The following is a 21,292-nucleotide window of genomic DNA, read 5'->3' as shown; positions in this document are numbered from 1 at the left end:
TTATAAATACGGCTGCCTCGCTATCAATGCGTGCTGTTATCGCTGTCGACTGGCTGCGCGCGGAGCACGGCAGCCGCATGGCTCGAGCAGCGCGAGCATTGGAAAGCCCGGTGAAAAGCGACTACCGGCGCCCAAGCGCGGAACAAGCAGCGCTCCACGCAAAGCGAATTGCCAAGGAAGGCAAGCGGACGCATATAGGACGCGCATGCGCCTAGTCATGGCACAGCGCAGCCTCGACGCACGCACCGCGCCGTCTAGTGTCCCAGAGGCAGCTTCGGAACGGCGCTCTGGCGTCCCGCAAAATTTTGTCCCCGATGGTACAAAGACTGTGCACAAGCGTCCAATACTCTAGCCAAAGATGATAAAGATCATCGCCCTAGTGCGCTTACTTTGGTTGGAGAAAATAACAAAACTACATACATCTTCGGTTAATTTTCCGAACTGTAATCCAAGATTGTCCAACCGCACTGTCCCGCAGTTAAGCCAGACAAGAGAGACGTAATGCCTCGAAAAGGATTGTGTGCCAATGTGAGGATGACGAACGGAGGCTAATACGAGGTTATTCGAGAAGTCACCCACCGCCTCACTATGCCTGACTCTACCTTTGCAGATCTTTACCAGTGCTGCTGGCCCTGAAAAGACGTTTGTGCTTCGCCTAATAATGAACATTATTAATGGACAATGAAGGAGCTTGCACTTCTGAGGATCCGGGTTGGTGTTGCTCTATCTCCAGCCGTGACACGAAAGTGGCCGCAATTTCGAAGTTTACATCCCCGTCCCGGGTGTCCAGCCTCAAAGTCACCCACAATGCTGCTGTGTAATTTTCATTATTAGGCCTTCACTTCAATAAAAGTTTTGCACCACCACCACCAAGAACAGAAATGCTAATGCCAAAATTCACTACCCGCTGTGGGTTTGCCTGGTGCTGAAGCCAACCAGAATTCGGCGCCTGGCGGTAGCATGTTTCTCACCGAGCAATCATGATTTATTTACCGCTTGGACGCAGGGACATCATAGTTCACTCCCTGACTTTCTTACATGAGCGAGCGAACCTTTTGTCATTTATTTAAGCATCCTTGTCATCCATCATTACATACCCTTTCATGACCTGAGGCAATAAACATCGCTTTAAAGAAATGGACATCTTCAAGCGTTACTGCAACGACTCCGATACTGATCGCAGCAAAGCTTGCACCATCGCTGGCAAAGCTGCGCTAGCAGTGGGCGGTATTACTGCCGATTCCGCCTTCAATCTCGCCGTATCACACAAACAGCGTAATCGAGGGCCAAGCAGCAGTGACCTAAATGCTTTCCGGACTGCATTCAAGAACATTCCCTGTGTCAAAATCGACGAACTCGGCGTAATGTCATCCAGCATTCTGAGCATTGTTGTCACACGGCTTCGGTCAATTTCCTGCAAATATCACAGAACCCTTCCCAGGCTTCGAAACATCCTTTGTGGAGATTTTCGTTAGATCCCCATAGTGCAAGCTTCCAAAGTGTATGAGCATACTAAACTGAACAGCAGCGTCTTCAACGCCGAGCAAACGTCCTGGCACTACCTCTCAAACTAATGCTTTATGGAGCTCGTGTGCCAGAGCGACTCGACATTCTCTTCCATTCTCATATAGGAGACGGCAAGGCTTTGATTGAGTGACATCGCCATGCTCGAAACCATTTTAGGAACTCCCGAGGAAGCTGCTTTTTTGCAAGCACCAAATGCACTGAGGCGCTTCTACAGCAACAACGCCGCCGACAAATACAACCCCATGTCAGCCGGCGTGACAGGTCAAAACGCTGTAGATGTTGCGCAGCTGACAATCATTGCCCACCGGTCCGTTGAAGACTAGGACTGTGCAAAAGAAGGGACTGGTCAAATGCCAAAGGCAGAGACTGAAAATCTTCCTAAGAAAATTCTCCTTTGCCTCTTGAAACCTTATGTGTTATTTAGTAAAACCGACGTCATTGACGGCATGGTCAACGGAACTATGGGTTATTTCAAAGACGTTCAGTACGACATGGATGGAAAGGCACTGCGGCTTTGGATTGACTGCCCTTTAAGCCGCTCTCAAGTGTTCATTCTCTAAATGCGTTCCTGAGAGACATTGTGAGAGACCCTTGCTTAAATCGTGCTTCCACCTTGTGTCTTTCGGAGACTAGCCTGGAGCCCACTGACCCCCAGAAACTGCTTCGGTAAACAAAGCCGCTACACGAAAGTGAGAGGCCGAGCTAGCAAAGGCCGACCGAGAGTGCTGGAACGACCGATATCGCCTATCTCCGTTCCATCGCCGGGGACCGAAGTATCTTACTCAAGCCCCGATGACGAGGATGTCCTGACTGCATTTGAAAGGAAGGCCGCGCTTCTTAAAGAATGTGACAATCGCGACGGCTCAACTGAACATGCGACGCCCGACGTCAGTGGTAGACCCCAAGTGTTGACTGGCTACCGTTTTGTCGATGTAGCAGCGGTAAGAACAACGATCGGCACGCTGTTGTGTCCCATGTGCAGCGAGCAATCGCTTGATTTAACAGAAAGTGGTGCAGGCGCAAACCTTCAGTTTGTTGTTTTGTGCACTGGGATTGAGCCGTCAGCCGGAGCTGCCCGTGCCACTGGCTGCCCGGAACTGCAGAATTAACTTCATGAAGTTGAAGAATTTGTTCACGAGCACGAATAGTCTGCCACCAATGCATCTGAAGACCTACCAGCTGCTAGGAGGAAAGATACACGGCGCCCCGATGGACGCTGCGTGCGACGCCATGCACGATGCCGCGCAGGCCCGTTAGGAAAAAAAAAAGGCAGCCCAAGATGATGAGTTGCTTGATGTTTGTGTCAGCTACGACGGAACGTGGCACAAATGACGCCACACTTCCCACTTTGGGCTTGGTGCTACGATTGAAGTGGACTCTGGCTTCGTGGTCGACTTTTCTGTACAGAGTAACTACTGCCATGCGTGCAGCTTGGGACCCAAGCCTGGTGATGCGAGTCATGAAGGATGGGCCGATGCACACAAGGAACTCTGTCAGAAAAACTTTTCTGGCTCTTCAAGAAGGTTGGCAACCTGGGACCGAGGAGCGTGGATGTGATTCACGTCGGCTCCGGAAATTCTGTCTCGTTGTGCCAGAAACGTTTATCGGATGTTGGATTCAATGATACCTTGTGTGTGGAAACACGTCAGGACCACGTGGATACCAAATTTGTGGCTGTGAGTGCAACCATTTGTCTGTTGCTATCGATTTTGTGCGGGTCGCCTGGGCCGCGTTAGGCGTCCGTTAGGCCTAGCCATCTTCGGCCGGAGACGCCGGCCCGGAGGCCCCTACGCCACCAGTCAGCCGCTGATTCTGTGGACCAACCATGTCGATGGAGGTGACCGTCGAAGGTACGGACCTGGATCCGGAACATTATGACAGCAGCTGGGTCAAAGTGCTCCAATGAAAGGTTGAAGCGAAACACCAACGGAAGCTTCTCGAAGGTTCAGAGGAGAACGCAAAGATGGAGACGCGCCGTGTTGGACGCGGGGAAGCCGGAGACAAAATTGCAGGTGGGGCCGTTTTAGGCCCTACCAAAGCAGTCCGGAGGAAAGCGGCTGAACGATCGATCACTATGAATCTTCCGAGATTCCCGGATGAAGGCATCAAGGTGATTATTAGGCCTCGTGAAGGCCTGGCGCACCGAAAATCGGCCCAATAATCAGATTTTCAATCTTTTAATTTTTGTGTTCCTCGCACCATTCCGCATCTGTATGCAAATTTTCATCATTATACCCCCCGTAATTAAGAAGTTAAAGCGATTTAAAAATGCAGTACTACACCCAGTGCCCTTTAAATTGTGGAAAAACAACACCCATTTTTAATCGCCCGGCGCATCGAAACTACGTGCTCTACCGCGGGCTTTCGGCTTTTTTCTTTCGAGCAGCAACCCTGTACATGCCGCCTTCGCCAGAAAAACGAAAGAAAAAATAAAAAGCGGCGCACGCTGCTATTGGCCGGTTTAGGCTTGTGATCAAAATGGCGTCGTCTGGTTGGGTTGGTTCCGGCAAGCTAGCCATGGAAAGCGGACGCCCGGCGACGCCATTTTGTCTTTCTGTCGACCACGCTAGTGCAATGCGAAAACCATGCCAGGAGGCGCGAAGAAGTACCGCTCTGTGCACAAGTTCGGGCGAAAGCGTGCAAAAGGAAAAAAACGTGTTAATGACGCGACGTTGTTGCATACTGTGCAACAAGCAAGCGCCAGTGGTACGGGATTGCGTAACGGTTATGTTGCGGGTGGCGACGCTTCTCCGTCTCCGCTGGATAACGGTGATGTTCTTCGTGCCGATTGTAGTCGTGCACGAATTGACACCGCACCTGTGACAAACAGTGACATAACTCAAGCAAGTGCCCGTGAGCAGTCTACACTTGATCGACTGGAATCGACGCCGGCGACGGCACGAAAGACTGCGCTGTTCGCTGATGCAAGTGGTGCGTCCGCAGGATCAGACACAGACGGGACAGCCTCCTATACAATAATTGACCTCAGCGTTGCGTTTGCGGTGCAAAACGTGTTGCGGATGCGTGAGGTTGATTACCAGCAACCAGAGCTATGGCCTCGCCGTGAAACTGATCGTGCTATCTGACAACTGTGGTGAGATTGCGGCCGAGTGGAACTCGCGGAGGGTTGACGGTGAGAAAAAGTGCAATCCTTTCGAGCTCAATATTCTTGCTAGTCGAGCAATGCTGTCGACCGGTAACGCCCAGACAGCAATGAACGATATCTTTTCGGCGATGGGATTGTCGCGGCGTGGCATGCACAACAAGACGTTTCAACGGCACTTGAAAAACACACTGCAACCTGCTGCTACTCGAGCAGCCGCGGCAGCTATGGCACAGGCCGCGCAGGCAGTGGCGAAGGTATATGACGACTTGTGTTTTGGACACAGGGGGAACATTGCCGTGTGTTACGACGACACATGGATGACGAGCGGGCACTCGTCACATATAGGCGTCGGTGCCGTAGTGGAACTCTTCACTGGTTATGTGCTCGATTATGTGGTGCTGTCAAACTTTTGTCTAGGCTGCGAAACTGGCCAAAAGCCAAACACTGACGGCTATGAACTCTAGAGATCGCGCCACGAGTGCCAAAGAACAACATCAACTTCAAGGCTGGCTAAATGGAGGTAGAGGCAGGCAAAATTCTATTTGAGAGGTCTCTACAGCGCCACAACATGTGCTACACAACAATATTATGCGATGGGGATAGTCGCACGTTTAATGCCCTTTAAGATGCTAAAATTGTGGGATACACAGGTATCCCCTCCTCGTCCCCCGCGCCAGCGGCGACTGACTTACACGGGCGCGCTGCCCACCAGGAATGTGGAGAGAAGGCACCCCCGTGACTCTGCTCATTTCCGCCCCAGCACTGACGTGACGTGACTGACGTGATGTGACTGACGTGACGTCACGGCAGCGCGCTGCCTTCTGCGGAGAGGGTAGCACGCCTAAGCTTGACGGCAACGATTTGCTGCCAGGGAGGCAATGCCCGAAGGGATAAAAGGGGGGAACGTGCGGCGGGAAGGGACTCTCGCTGCAGGACCTTATACCCCTGTCACACGGGCATTTCGAGGGCCCTCGAACCGATAGTCTATCGACTCAAAGGCGATCGAGCGCTGCCACACGGGCAGTTTCAATGGCGATCGAGTCAATAGCCTATCGAGTCAACGGAGTAGCGCAGAACTCCATCGAGATTTCGAGGGCCTTCGAGCGCTGCCCAAGGTTGCTAGCGTTGCTCCGAGCGGCGCCAAGCGCACTTTCGTACACGACACATTCACGGTGCAAAAACATGAACAAACATTATTCGCATAAAATTTAATGTAAGCAGCCTGTAAAATTATTTTAAAATTATATTAGACTGGTTTTAAGCGCATTAATTTTGCGTTGCAGTCTTTGCGTTGCTTGCGTACTTAACGTTGACAACATGGCGGCACCCTGCCCGCCCGCTTCACAGCGATAACAGCTTCGTCGCTAATCCCTCAAAGCAATATCTTGTTCTAAGCTGTTGTATTCGCCTTCGATTTGCCCATTCTTACTCTCGCATAAAGTTTCAAGAGAAAAATAGCTCTTGTTTTTCAGATATCATGGCGATTTCCCCGGTCTTAAGCCTGACGAAGCAGCGCTCCGACGCAGTTGGACTGGCTTGGTTTTGGCTCGTCTTGTATTAGAGTGGCTACAGCAGTGTATGCATATGTACGTCGCGTACGTGCAATTAAAAGGGTTTTTAACGACTTTCGCGTATGCTTGTAATTCAGCATTTAGTATACATATATCAAATATTTTTGTTATTTTTGCAAAATCCAAAGTAGCGATTGTGGCGCCACTCATCTGTGGCGTAAGACACGAGAACCATTTCAATGACCATTGAGATTTGCCGTGTAGCAGCGGCGAGTTCGATGGCGATTGAGAATCTCGAAGACCCTCGACTCGAGGGTGATTGAAACTGGCCGTGTGACAGGGGTATTACCCAAGTGCCCCACGGACCCCTTTCGCTGCCCGCCGACCCCCGAACACCAACGCCAGACGACGTCAACGACCTGGTGAGCTGCTGAAGATCTATTTTACGGATAGAACATTCTTCCGCAGTGTGCTTTACCTCGCGTTAGGATAATAAACTATTTCCTAGCGTGCCCTGTCGTTGCCTATTTCGTCCGGACCTGCCGTGGCTGTGACTCTGCGCTACGGGTTGGGGAAACGTGTTGCGTGCTTGAATAACGCCTGCGTGTAGCTTGCACGGAAGCTCGCCTTCCCGGCCGGCTGGACGTAGTGACCCCATAAAATCTATGGCTACATTGAAGTAGTCAAGGAGGATTGCATAAACCATGTGCACAAGCGTATGGGAGCAGCTTTGCGCAACCTCTTGCAGAGGCACAAGGGTGCGAGAAAACAAAGCCTTGATGGCAGAGGAAGGCTCACAGCTGATCTAGTTGACAAGCTAGCTATATATTATGGCCGAGTGCTAAGGTCAAATGTAGGCAATGTGGATGCCATGCAGCGAGCCGTGATGGCGACATATTACCACATCATGTCGACTGATGACTGCCCCAATCACACTTTGTGTCCCACTGGTGAGTAGTCTTGGTGCTGCCACAATGCTGCAAAAGCAAAAGAGGAGCCCGAACCGAAGCATAAGTACAGTCTGCCAAGCGATGTGGCTGAAGCTCTTTTGCCCGTGTACAGTCGCTTATCAGAGAAGAGCCTGCTGCAGAGGTGCATTCGGGGGAAGACCCAGAATTCAAACTAGAGCTTCCACTCGATCATCTGGACCTTGATCCACAAAGAGCGGCATTCGTCACTGTTTGCTGTGGAAGCAGCCACAGCAGAAGCTGTGCCAGCGCTTCAATGCCGGCTGCAAGCATACAGCAACAGCAATTCTGCAAGAATGCAACGTGAACGTGCCAGCAACTGTCTTCAGGAGAGCTGAAGAAAAGGACTTGCGCCGTAACACGCGTTCTGCGAAGAAGCGGGCGGCTTCGCTTGGCTTTGCTAAAGCGGAAAAAAAGCACCGCGACAGCATGCACCCTGACTATGCTCCTGGTGCATTTTGAAAGCATGCGAAGGTCTTTGGGGTTTTCTTTCCTGATTAAATATGCTGTGAGGCTTGAGTGCTTCTCAAAATCCCCCAATTTCGGTGGAGTTGCATTTTTGAAAGATTAATATCTCCGGTCCTGTTCTTGCTATTGCTATAATTTTTTTCTTTTTTGCTAGAAAGAGAACCTTGTGAGTCACATGACACCAAGGTAAATGCAATGAGCACAAGAAAAAATTTACTGAGAAGGTTATCTGTCTTGGGTACCCAAACGGACCTTTCCTTTCAAAAGTTTCCTATTGCATAACTTAGGCTCAAATTGGCATAAGCCATTAATTTTTGCTTTAGTTCACTTTCCACTAGTTTCTGATCATGTTGACATATCAATCATTGACATAATTTACATGTAGATACTGTGGGATGTTTTTTCTCGTTTTCTCAAAACTGCAATTTTGGAGGAACGATATCTCTTAAACTATTTGTGCTATAGCTCTCATTCTTGTTCTGTTAGACAGAAAACCTCTTGGACAGTGCATTAAGACTAAAATATGTTGAGTTATTACACGGCAACATTTACAAAATTAATTATCAATCTTGGATGCCAACTTGGTCTTTTTGTCACAAAAGTTTGACTAGGTATAACTTTGGCTGAAATTATTCTAGCACATTATTTCTTGTCTTGTTGCACTCTATGATCTTTCTAGATCACTCTGGCAGGTCTATTCTCATCATGCCACAGAGTGTTTAGTAATTAGCCCACCTCCAAATGAGCAACATGAATTAGGTGAAATTTTGAAAACTATTTCATCTACAAGAAAACTAATCAGATATTTGAAATCAGCATGCAAAAATATATAAATGGTGGTAGGTTCAACCAGATCCACACATAATAAGAAAAAAGGTCTAAGAGGGGTGTCCCCCCTTAAACGCACGTCGGGCCCGCTGATCAGCCAAGCCCTCGCCAAGGCTGCGGACTCGGCTGGTCTCAAGGTGTGTGAACGGACTCATGGTGTGTGAACGGAAAGCAAGGTATGGTGCTCTTTCATTCCTTCGACTTTAACCGAGGCGTGAAGGTAGCTGCAATCCGTTGCTTTAAACTCGACGACAAGGAGCACGAAGTTGTGGCCAATATGATCGCACCGGAGGATTGCGGGCGAGGGGTAGTCCACGGGATCTCTGAGAGATTAACGGAAGAAGCACTGAGGAGAGATCCGAAGAATCCAGACGTCGCTGGAGTGCGTCGGATGGGCAAGACTTCCACTATTATTATCACTTTTCTGGAAGCTGACGTTCCAAGATTTGTCAGGATTGAAGGCATGCTCATGCCCTGCTGGTTATTCAAAAAGAGATATGAAGTCTGCTTCAGGTGTGGAGAACTTGGTCATCGCTCCGATGTGTGCGATAGTGAAAACCCAAATTGTCGTGGCTGTACGGTGGTGTCGCCGCCCGAAGATCATCAGTGCGTTGCCAAGTGTCGCCTATGTGGAAAAGGCCATCTGACGGGTGACAAGCATTGCAAGGAACTCTTCCGTACGCCATACGTAATCAAGGAGAAACAGTGGGAAGCAAAGTTAGCTGCCGAGGAGGAGGCCAAGAAGCAGCAGCCAAGTCCGTTCCAGCCGTAGAGATGGCCGCAGTGCGTCCCACGAACGACCCTCGAGCCATCCGAGGTACCATTCCGCTTCGTTTCCTCGCCTGCAGCCGCCTTCGTCTAAGATGACGACGAAGGGCTCTCGATCGAAGCAGCAGCAGCAGCAGCAGCAGCAGCAGCAGCAGCAGCAGCAGCAGCAGCAGCAGCAGCAGCAGCAGCAGCAGCAGCAGCAGAAACAGCAGCGGCAGCAGCAGCAGCAGCAGCAGCAGAAACAGCAGCAGGCGTCAAAAGTGGATTGCGTAAGTAGTGTCTCTCAGGACTCAGATGAAGTCAAGGCTCTCAAAGACCAGAACCGATTATTACAAGCGCAAGTTAAGGCGCTGCAGGAACAGGTTATGGCGATAGGCAGGACTTCGCAGCCGATGAATGATGAAATGCAGCCGGTGGAGCTGCTGCGTAAGGAACAGGCAGAGCTCCCTAGGGAACGTCCTCCAGTAACAAAAAAGAAGAGAGGTTCAGAGGAGGATCTTGAAACACGCATACAAGGATTAGAAAGACTCAATAAAAAGGAACAGGATGATTAGATTTTTCAACAGCAAGTTATGGCCGCTTTGGAGCACCTGAGGGCTGCTATGGAATAGATGCGCGCCGATATGGCAAGCAGAGACGAGAGAATTCAATGGGTATATCAGGAAATTATTAACCTTCAAAATGGTTCTGCGTCACCGTAGACATACCATTTGGCAGTGGAACTGTAGGGGCTTCGGTTGCAAACGCGTGGTACTCCAGACTTTTTTTGATGAGCAGTGACAAACCCGAAGTAATCGCGTTGCAGGAGTGCGGTAAGCAAGCCAAGCTGGCGAGTTCCAAATCGTACGTAGGACGAGGTGACAACACGCGAGTAGTCACTCTCGTCAAAAGGAATATAATGGTGTTGCAGCATGATACGGGGACTACAAATCTAGACCATATTCTGATTGAGATAATCCCGCAAAAGAGGAAACTCAATAGTCTGTTCATTCTAAATGTGTATAGCCCGCCACGCCAAAAAAGTCCTTGAGGCTTCGATGAGCTCTTCACGAAAGCGCGCGTGATCTCGAAGGGAGGGCCCCTTTTGATAGTCGGGGACTTTAACGCGACACACCCGGCATGGGGGTATAAGTACACGCAAGTAAAAGGACGTGAACTATGGACTAGTATTCAGCAGAATGACCTAGTGCTTCTGGCAGATCCCCTAAGACCTACAGGCAGGGCAACCGTGTTTCTACAGACACGTCCCCGGACTTAACTCTAACAGGAGGCCGCATCTCTGCCACCTGGTGCAACACAGACGAAAACTTGGGTAGCGATCATAAAATTATCGAAATTGTAGTCGACAACGGACCACCGGTTGCCCGCATCAAGAAGGTGGCTTCGGTGAACTGGGAGGCTTTCCGAAATGGCCGCACGGGGCAGGAGGAAGGCATAAGCAACATTGATGACTGGAGTAAAAATGTCCTTCAGTCGGTCCGCGAGGCAACAGAGGAGGTAGAGGTTGACGAAGAAGTGGAGGGAGTAGATCGTCACATGGTCCGTCTCTGGCGCAAGAAGGATCTTGAAACGCGAATCACGCACAAGAGGGGGAACAGGAACTTGCGAAGACAATTGGCCGGGCTTAACAAGGAAATCGAAGAGTACGCGCTCGTTTTAACAAGGCAAAACTGGAACAACATTTGCGACAAACTGGACCGGAACATCGGGAAGGCAGGTACGTGGCACTTGCTTCGGCATCTTCTAGATCTGGACAAGTCAAACTGGAGGCCAGGCAACAACTTCATCAGCTAGTACATACATTTGACGGGACCACGGATACGCTCATATCCCAAGTCCGGGACCGGTACTTGAGCTGCGCGACGGGTACAGCTGAATGGCTACCAGATTACGGGGGGCAGGAAAACCCGGACTTAAATAAACCGATAACGGTTGCCGAGGTCCGGGCAGAAATAAACAGATTGAGAACCAGGACTGCCGCAGGTCCGGACAAGGTCAGCAACCGAATTCTAAGAAATTTGGACGAGACGTCGATCCGACATCTCGCTGCCTTCATGCAGGAGTGTTGGGAAGCCGGTCGACTGCCGACAGCATGAAAGGACGCGAACCTTGTGTTCCTCCCGAAGGCGGGGAAACAGCCGGGTTTCAAGCACCTGCGTCCCATTTCACTCACGTCGTGCGTGGACAAACTGATGGAACATGTGATTCCGACCCGGCTGAACCGATTTTTTGAGGACGAGAGTATATATCTAAATACCATGATTGGATTTAGACCACATTTGTCGGCATGTGATGTCATGCTGCAGCCAAAAGAACAGATAATAGAAAATTCAACGCTAGACACCAGGGTGATCGTTGGTCTAGACGTGTTGAAAGCTTTCGACAACGTAAAGCACTCAGCCATTCTGGGGGGTCTGGCTGCGTTAGACGTGGGTGTTCGTACCTACAACTACATACGCGATTTCCTTACAAACAGAACAGCATCTATAAGCATGGGGGGGTAACACAATGACGGGTATTCGACTCGGCAACAAGGGCACCCCGCAGAGATCGGTGTTGTCCCCGGCCCTGTTTAATATCGCCATGCTTGGCCTCCCCGCACAACTGGACGGAATTCCGGGGCTGAACCATACGTTGTACGCAGATGACCTGACTCTGTGGATGTGCAGGGGCAGTGACAGCCAAATTGAACTTACGCTTCAAAGAGCTATAGATTTAACAGAAAAATACTTAGAACCAATCGATCTCAGGTGCTCGGCCGAGAAATCAGAAGCGCTACTTCTCGCGCCCATGCGGTCGCCACAGCGTCGGCGCATAAAGCAGGACGGACAGTATAACACGCGAATCACTCTCAGGTCTCAGGGTCAAAGGTAACGTAATTCCAGCGGTGGAAAGCATTGGGGTTCTAGGGTTACGAATTCAGGCGAACGGCAGGAACTCGGAAACGATTCAGAGACTAGAGGCTAGCACCAATCAAACTTGCTGACTCCTAAAACGAATCGCTAGCAAACATGCGGGTATGAAAGAAGCTAACCTCCTTAGGCTAGTGCAATCTTTTATAATCAGCAGGATAGTCTATGTGGCACCTTATTTGCGGCTTTACCAGGCGGAAAAGGACAAACTGGATGTTCTAATCCGTAAAGGGATAAAAACAGCACTAGGTCTACCACCCTGTGCGCCAACAAACAAGATTTTGAGTCTAGGGGTTTCGAATACCCTCGAAGAGCTCATTGAGGCTGCAAGGATCTCGCAATATCAGAGACTTCTGCGCAGTCGTACTGGTCGCAGCATTCTGGAGAAGCTGGGGCACAAGCCTCGAGTGTGCTCGAGACCTACGGACCCGGTTCCTAGACAGGTTAGGGACAAATTAAAGATACCCCCACTCCCCAAAAACATGCATCCCATCTACCATGAGAGCCGGAGGAAGGAAAGAGCAGTAGCATTGCAAGCCTGCTTTCAGGGCAGACAGAATGTCTTGTATACGGATGCTGCACAATGCACAAACATTACGGGGTGCGTTTCGGTAGCCACTAGGGAAAACGGAGGCCCGGTAGCGTGCTGCAGCACTAGACACTCGACAGTAACGGAGGCAGAAGAGTGGGTCATTGCGCTGGCTCACCTCAACAAAAGGTTAAAAGTATCGTGAGTGACTCTAAATCAACTATTAGAAACTTTGACGCGGGCTGCATTTAAGCTACAGCAGCACGAGTGTTGGCCGGCAATCCACCACCGGCAGAACAGGTAGTGCTCATTTGGACACCCGCGCACCAAGGATTGAGGGGAAATGAGAAAGCGCACGCACTGGCCCAAGGATTAGCTACTTTCCGGGATCCCAGTGGCGTCTTGTGCACAACCCCGTCTTAACACGTATGAGGAAATCCTAAACCATTACAAATTAGGCCGAGCGGTACTTCCAAAAGCAAGTAAGCAGCTAACCAAAAACGAAGAGGTTGTGTGGCGCAAGCTCCAAACCAGAGTATTCCCTAACCCTCAGGTTTATAGCAAGTGGCACCCTGAGATTTTCAGCCCCAGGTGCAAACGTTGCGACGGCATAGCGGATATGATCCATATGATATGGACATGTCTGAGCTTTGGACAACTTGACAGAATAGATGAGTCCTGGGAGGCACTGCTTCACAACGAGGACGACAATCAACAACGAGAAGTCATCCGTCTCGCCCTTGCCGCTGCTGAGATCCAAGAGATCCCGGTCGACGGCTGAGCGGGAGGACATGGCTGGGACCGAGCGGCGCCTCGGATACCCATCATCCTTTTTGACGGGTGCTAATAAATGTTATTTCTCTCTCTCTCTGGCTCTTCAAATGCCATGGAGGTGGAGTTTGCTGGCATTGTATTCAGCAGGTCCAAAGTGCTGCACAACATGCAATATACAACAGTGCTAAGTGATAGAGGCAGTAAGGCTTTTTTGCATGTGTCCCAGCTTGGTCTCTATGATAAAGAAATCATCAAAGAAGAATGTGTAAATCATGTCGCCATATGTGTGTTTGCTGGAATTGAAAAGCTCAAGAAGAAGAGTGGCCTGGGAGGCAAAGGAAAACTCGCAAAGGTCATCTCCAAGAAACTCACGGCATACTATGCATCTGCATTGAAAGAAAATGCTCCCGACGTGAAGATGCAGAAAGGGGTTATGGCCACCCTTTTTCATTCTTACTCTACTGATAAGCCACTGATTTGCCTGCCCACATGGCGAGGACTCCTGGTGCCGTTACAACAGGCACCAGGCCTTGCTTGCCGCGGGCAAGCTGTCAGTGGCTCGCGCGCACCGCCCAGAGTTCAGCAGGGACATCGCTAAGGAGCTTGTGCCCCTGTATAACAGGCTGGCCAAAGCAGACCTACTTGCGCGCTGCTCGCGCGTGCAGACTCAGAATTCCAACGAGTCATTCAACTCGTTGCTGTGGAAGCGGTGTCCAAAGACAGAGTTTGCATCTCTCAGAACTATCGAGACAGCTGCAGCACTAGCTGTTCTAAACTTCAATGAAGGACCGATGAGGCTGAAAAGAGCCTTAGACAAGTTGGACATTACCTGTGGAACACACACTACCAAGGTCATCGAGGAGAACACCAAATTGTGCGTGGTGAAGGCACGAGCAGGAGCACTTCATAGCTCTAAGGTGGCTAGAAAAAAGCGCAAACTTGAAGCCACTGCTGCTGAGCAGCATAGAGTTGAAAAAGAGGGACCTACATATACTGCTGGAGGGTTTTCCTGAACATTATGCTGCTGAGCAGCATAGAGTTGAAGAAGAGGGACCTACATATACTGCTGGAGGGTTTTCCTGAACATTAGAGGTTTGGAAGTACAGTTAAACCTGGATGTAACGAACCTCTATGTAACGAATTCCTGGATTTAACGAAATTTTTGAATTCCCTAACGCCGCCCCCATTGAAGCCCATGTATTTTCGACCTCGATGTAACGAAAACGTTGCGGCAGTTAACCTTGATGTAACGAACTCGCAAAGCTGATCAGTCATTACTTTTTGCACTTTTAAGGAAAATTCGACCAAATAAATGCACTATATTAGTGAATATTAGTATTGTACGGAGCCAACAGCTACACGAACGCCTGGGATCACCGCGACCAAGCGAACTTAGCGATGATGATGATAGCGACGGTTAGCGCGCGGCTAGCGCCGCCCCGTGCCCAACGTAGCAGCCTGTTCAGGCTTTGCTTGTGTAGCGTGGCACCAGGTGGCGTTTGTAGCGGCGGTTGATTTCTTTTGTTGCATTTTTTATGTATGGATTTGAAAAAAAGCATTTTTATTTTGTGATTTCCATATGTTTCAATGGCTTAGACACAGTTATGTGCAAGAATTCACTTTAAAAGCAACGCTGATGGCCGGTTCTTTCATTACCAGGGCGAAGGAAGGAGAGGGGGGAAAGGAGGACGAGGCTGACGGGACGACGCGTTGCATTCGCCATTTTGCATTTGTCCTGCGTCTGTGCGTGTCAGCTGTGCTCTCGTGCTGGTTCGTTTGACTTGTTTTGGAGGTGCTAGGCCTGCCGTCGGCGTGTAGTCGTGCGTCTCCGCTTGTAACTGCGTCGTCGGTTGGTCATGATGAGTTCTGCTAGTTCTACTGCCAGAAAACGAAAAGTTTTGTCTTTCGAAGACAAACTTGCAATTTTAAATGCAGTCGCCGCGGGCGAGAAGAAGAAGGACATTGCCGCCCGTTTCAGCATTCCAGCGAGCACCCTATCAACGATTTTGAGTGCGGAACACAACATCAGAAACGCAGTGGAGTCGGGAACAAGCTCGAAGAAAAAAAGCCTGAAGACGTCGACATATGCTGATGTGGACAAGGCAGTGTTCACGTGGTTTTTGGACACGCGAGCCAGAAATGTGCCCATTAGTGGCGCGATTTTGCAACAGAAGGCAAAGGACTTTGCGTGTATCTTGGGCCATGACGATTTCAAGGCAAGCAACGGGTGGCTGCAGGGATTCAAGAGCCGACACGGTGTCGTCGGGAGAGTAATCAGCGGCGAATCTGCCTCCGCAGACAGCGATGCTGCTGCTTCATGGGTGGCTGACAAGCTGCCTGGAATACTGAGTCGCTTCGAGGCGGCCGATGTCTACAATGCCGACGAGACAGCTCTATTTTATCAAATGCTTCCGGGCCGCACGCTAGCACTAAAAGGCGATGACTGCCGCAGCGGAAAGCAGAGCAAGCTCCGCATAACGATTCTGCTGTGCGCCAACCTCGACAGCACAGACAAGCGAGTCCCGCTGGTTGTCGGCAAAAGTGCCCGTCCCAGGTGTTTTAAGGGAACGAAGCGTATGCCCGTCAAGTATGTGGCGAACTCCAAGGCGTGGATGACTCGGCCAATATTTTCAGAATGGTTAACGGAATTTAACCAGGACGTCAAGCGGCAAGGCCGTCAAGTTTGCCTACTGCTGGATAATTGCTCGGCGCACCACGTCGAAGGCCTGCAGCTCTCGAACATCGAACTGCACTACTTCCCGGCCAGCTGCACGTCCCTAATACAACCCCTTGACAAAGGGGTCATTAACAGTTTTAAATGCTGTTACCGACGCCGACTAATCCAGAAGATTCTTCTCGACATCCGGCTGGAACGGGAGATGAAGATTGATATTTATCAAGCAGTCGAGATGCTTGCTGCCTCCTGGCAAAGAGGTCAGGGCAGAAGTTATTAGGAATTGCTTTTTAAAGGCCGGAATAGCAAGAAACGCACAGGCTGGTGCCGATGACGAGGAAGACGTTTCTACTCCGTCCGATGTGGCCGAAGCGTGGAACGAGCTACGCACTAACGGTGGTGTACCCGACGACGTTGAACTGGATGACTTTTTGTTTGCCGACAACGCCGCCGTGGCTACAGAGGAAATGACTGATGCAGCACTGGCTGAAAGCGTGCAAGATGATCGTGATGATGGTGCTTGCGATGCAGATCCGTGTGACGTGCCTACTGCAAAGGAGGTGATGAACGCAATGGACGTTATGCGCCGTTTCGTCGGCTCGCGCGACGATGAAGGAGCTCTACATGATTTAGCTTCTTTGGAGCGGCGTGTCCTGCCTGCACTTGTGCCGAAGAAGCAGGCAGCAATTACGCAATTTTTCAGTGTAAAATAACGCCACCTCTCCTCTTCTCTCAAAGCTCCTTTGGAAGCTTTTTTTTTCAACGGTCCCTCTCGGGGCCACCAATCGCGCTTCGGCAGAGCACGCAGGCACGATGATTCCCGCTGTCTCTCGCTCGAGTTCCTCTCTCTACACCAAGTCGCCTATGCGCAGACACATGGTGCAGTCGTTTCGCGCCACGCACTTCCACGTGCGCGGCGACGTAAGAACAGTCGTGTCACGTCATAAAAACAATTGACGAGCCTTCACGCGAAACCTGCATGTAACGAAAACCTGCATGTAACGAAAAATCGGGAGCTTTTTTCAACTTCGTTATATCCAGGTTTAACTGTACAGTGGGGTAATTTTCAAACTTGATAATATTAATATTGTAGCAGACTTTCTTTTGTGAGGAACACAACTGTGTCTCAATTTGCCTATTTTTTCCTTTTTTTATGCCAAAAAACCTAGTTTGAAAGAAGTGACGGAGATGAAAAATGAATGTTTTTTTTTTATAAGGCAGCATTCTTTTGAAATATAGCAAAATTAAGCAAAATAATTCCACAGTTGTGTGCTCTCGTCATTCCTAAAGCCACATAACGGAAAAAATTTGGCGGATTACACTTATTTTCGAAACGATCGTTTTCCTAAGCAAGCACAGTCATCCTTGTCATAGAGGTTGCATAACTTGCTTCATACTTATTCCAGGGTAATGAAATTTTGCACCGATGGTCCCAGCTGTAATATAAACCAGCCCTGCAAGTTTCAGTTAAATCGAGCAAGCGGCTCAAAATTTCAATCAATAGGGTAGTGTCCCCCTTAAATGGCAAATACTATCGGGAAAAACACACCAGAAGTGGCATAGTTTTTAAGCAACCAATATTTTTTCTTGTACTTCGTTGTTTTTGAAGCATGGGTAGGTGCAGAGCAGTCAGCTTAATGCATGCATCCCAAAGCAATGCCATGCCAAAAACTGTACTTACAGAAAAAGCTTGCTGTACTGAGTGAAACCCGCTGGCCATTCACAAATTTCCCAGCCTGCTCCTGGTCGCTGGCGCCAATCGCACGCAACTTGGTGGCTTGCACAACTTCCACGCAATCCTTGGTCTTTAGCTGAAAAAAAATTGAGGGATCAGTGAGATATCAAATTTGATATTAATTGCTTTGTTTGAATGACTAAGAAAAAAACAGTGTTTATCATGGGCACAATTATTTCACACTATAGTCGGGTACAACTTTAGAAGACAGGAGAGGGCCCGCCCAGATGACCGAAGCGCAGCAGCCAATTGCCTCCGCGACTAAAGAAATAGTCCCGCTCAAAAAATTGTGACTGCTTCTAAAACGCGTATTTTTCTGTATAAATAAGATTTGTGTATCTTGATCTTGATGAGTGGTTTAGTAAAACTATCATGATGCAATGCTTCAGCACATGCCTGATCGCGAGAGAAAAATAACTCCGTGCCTTCTACAACGCTGTGCGTCGTCTGCTACGGAGCGAGATCGACGGCACTGGGCGTGTAATTACAAAACAGTCTGGCTCAATAGCATAGGATTCATATGTACTTTTTGTGTGTTTTCACAAGCTTATTTTTTTAATGTGTGAGGCTTATTTTTCAATTGCTACTTGTTTCTTTTTTTTTTTGTGGTTGCGAACCTACAATCTTGTGAGTTCACGCACGTTCGCGCACGGCATTCCGTACCTCTTTTCCGCCACAGAGCCCAGCGAGGTGACATCGGAACGCGAGCCTTTGCTGCCGAACGAGCCTTGTGTCGCATCGATGATCACACCACCAAGGAGCCTCGGCAAGAGCAAGAGCGGCCGCATCCTGAACAGCGGTTCACGCAACATGATCTTCCACTGCTACACGTTTTGGCGTAACAGGGAGCCTGAACGCAGCAGCGTAGAGGAGACGAGCAAGTTTGTCGCTGACATTCTCGGTGTCAGCGAAAGAACTGTGTTCAGGGTGAGGAAGGAAGTTAAAGCTTCGCATTTTTCGGGTGGAAAACTGACGACGCCGTCCCGAAAGCGCCCACGCAATGCGGAGAAGAGAAGACGCAGCGCGAAGTTTGACAGCTTCACGTTGTGCGCGCTGAGGTCATGTGTGTACGATTTCTTTCGCCGCAACGAGATACCGACGGTCGAGAAGATCACTACCGAGTTCTCGGAATGTATGGAACTCCCATCACTAAGGCGGTAAACTGTGCGTCGCCTGCTTGCCGAGATCGGCTTCAAGCACGAAAAGAGAAGCCGCAACTCGCTGCTTATCGACCGGGATGACATCACCGATTGGCGGAATCGCTACGTCCGTGACGTGGAGCGCTACCGAGCGGAAGGCCGAAAGATCTTCTACCTGGACGAGACATGGGTGACGGCGGGACACACTCGGTCGATCGTGTGGACAGACACCGTGGTGCAGAAGCGCAGACGGCTGTTCGCTCGAGCAAATGGCCTAACGACGGGTCTAAAACAACCTTCTGGGAAAGGTCAGCGCCTGATCGTCACGCACATCGGCAGCGAGGATGGCTTCGTCGACGGCTGCTTGGATGTATTCCGAGGCCAAAAGACAGGCGACTACCACGAGGAAATGGACGGCAATCGCTTTGAGGGCTGGTTTAATGCCGTTCTGCAGAAGTTGCCAGCTGGTAGCATCATTGTTTTAGACAATGCACCTTACCATAGCCGGCGAGAAGAGAAATTGCCAACGACGGCCTGGAAGAAGGAGAAGATACAGGAGTAGCTCACAAGCAAGAAGATCACCTACGCTGAAAGGATGATAACGAAGCAGCTGCTTGAGCTGGTGGCATCTGTAAAGTCACGCTTTCTGAGCTACATCGTAGACAATGCAGCTGTAAGCGCCGGTTGCATTGTACTCAGGCTCCCGCCGTACCACTGCGAATTTAATCCCATTGAGCTTGTTTGTGCCAAGGTCAAAAATGGCATCGCTGCGGACAACAGAAACTTCAAGCTGTCCACGGTCGACGCCATCTTGAGGGAGAAAATCAAGCACGTAGCGGCGGAAGACTGGGCGAAGAGCATTCAGCACGTGATGGACTTGGAGGCAAAGTTCAGACTTGACACGTCTGGGAGTGAGCACATTCAACCCATCATCATCCAGCTGGGTGAAGATGACACTGAAGAAAGCGACTCCGACTGCAAGCTGTCTGGCATTGAGCCACTCGACGAAGCATAACGGCTTCTTTTAACGAAAGAACAGCCTTTATTAGGGCTACCAAAATTTTTCCCGTTGGTTCGCAACAGACAACCATCCATTCCGTGACCTCTGAAATAAATAAGCAGTTCCATTTATGGCGTATTCCTTATAATAGAAGCTCAATTCTGATAAGCAACGTCCAGCACACATTGTGCTCGATTTAAGAAGTGGCATAGAAACATGTTTAAATGCTTGTATATCTGAATTGAAACGCAACTGTTAACTCTGATTATCTTTGGCGGGCTCAAAATGCTCATTCAGGCAGCCACCATCTAGTTTGACGGGCCCCATGTTGAAATAACAGTATTCAAGGCACGCTTTATAGCTCTGTTAGCAGTCTGCACTGGAAATCGCAGTCATGTCATAGCCAGTGCTACTGCGATACCAGTAGTCAACACGAAACTGACAGCCACTGTTAGCATCTTGCACGCCAAAGCACATTCATGTGGTTGCATTGTTTATTTTGGTTATCTGGCTCACACAAGTAATGAGAATAAGAGAATAAATATAAAGCATCATTAGCTTATTGAGGCCCAAAATGCTCATTCAGGCAGCCATCGTCGAGTTTGACGGGCCCCATTTTGAAATAACAGTAGTCAGAGCACGCTTTATGGCTCTGTTAGCAGTATGCACTGAAAAGCGCAGCCTTGTCATAGCCAATTTTTAATTTATTTATCTGACTCTGGCATTAACGCGAATGCAAGCACAATTATTAACGTGAATAACTTTGCTAGCATTTTTTTTTGTCATATTTACGTACCGGAAAAATGCTCAGCAAGGTTGAACGTGTTTTAGTGAGTCACTTTGTTCATTACAAGCCGTAGGCAAAATGACGGCCAGATTCAGACAGTGATATTGATGAGGTAATAAATGGTGAAAGCTGAAAAAGCTATCACAGCACTGCTTTGCTGGACTCCATTCACTAGAAAACTGCATTTGTAATGATGAAAGCGTCAAGACAGGAAATAATCCACTGCACAATGTTATGTGTACCCCCACATGTGACGGGCAGCGAAACCATCTATTTAATAAGACTGAATGCAACAACATCGCAAGATGCTGTTGCACAATATGGCACCATTTCATGTGCACTCCTGGCGAGCTGCCGTATGCACTGATGCATAAACACATTAACAGGGGTAAGAGACGAAGTTATTGCGCAAGCCACGTGATGCTTTTAACATTTTGTATCGGTCAATGTTTCTGTCGTCACAGCTGATAGAAGTTTCTTTAGTGCAAGTTGGTTAATCACGTTGTGACAACAGCACAAGAAGCAAGGTCAGAGTAGTAGGAGAAAACACAGCAATATGGCAGACT

The 21,292-nt window shown here is 49.4% G+C and overlaps 1 protein-coding gene across 2 annotated transcripts in view; it reads right to left on the bottom strand.

Annotated features, from left to right (window-relative positions):
• Positions 1-21,292, bottom strand: part of LOC144093818 (uncharacterized) — a 137,487-nt gene that overhangs the window by 77,208 nt on the left and 38,987 nt on the right. For both annotated transcript variants that reach the window (XM_077627531.1, XM_077627532.1), the window contains exon 4: positions 17,747-17,876. In XM_077627531.1, coding sequence (XP_077483657.1) covers positions 17,747-17,876 — 130 coding nt within the window. The remainder of the gene's footprint in view (positions 1-17,746; positions 17,877-21,292) is intronic.

The sequence above is a fragment of the Amblyomma americanum genome, chromosome 6 (assembly GCF_052857255.1).
Source record: "Amblyomma americanum isolate KBUSLIRL-KWMA chromosome 6, ASM5285725v1, whole genome shotgun sequence".
Classification (NCBI taxonomy): Eukaryota; Metazoa; Arthropoda; class Arachnida; order Ixodida; family Ixodidae; genus Amblyomma; species Amblyomma americanum.
The sequence above is the reverse complement of the archived record's forward strand: the minus strand, read 5'-3'. Positions and strand labels throughout refer to the sequence as shown.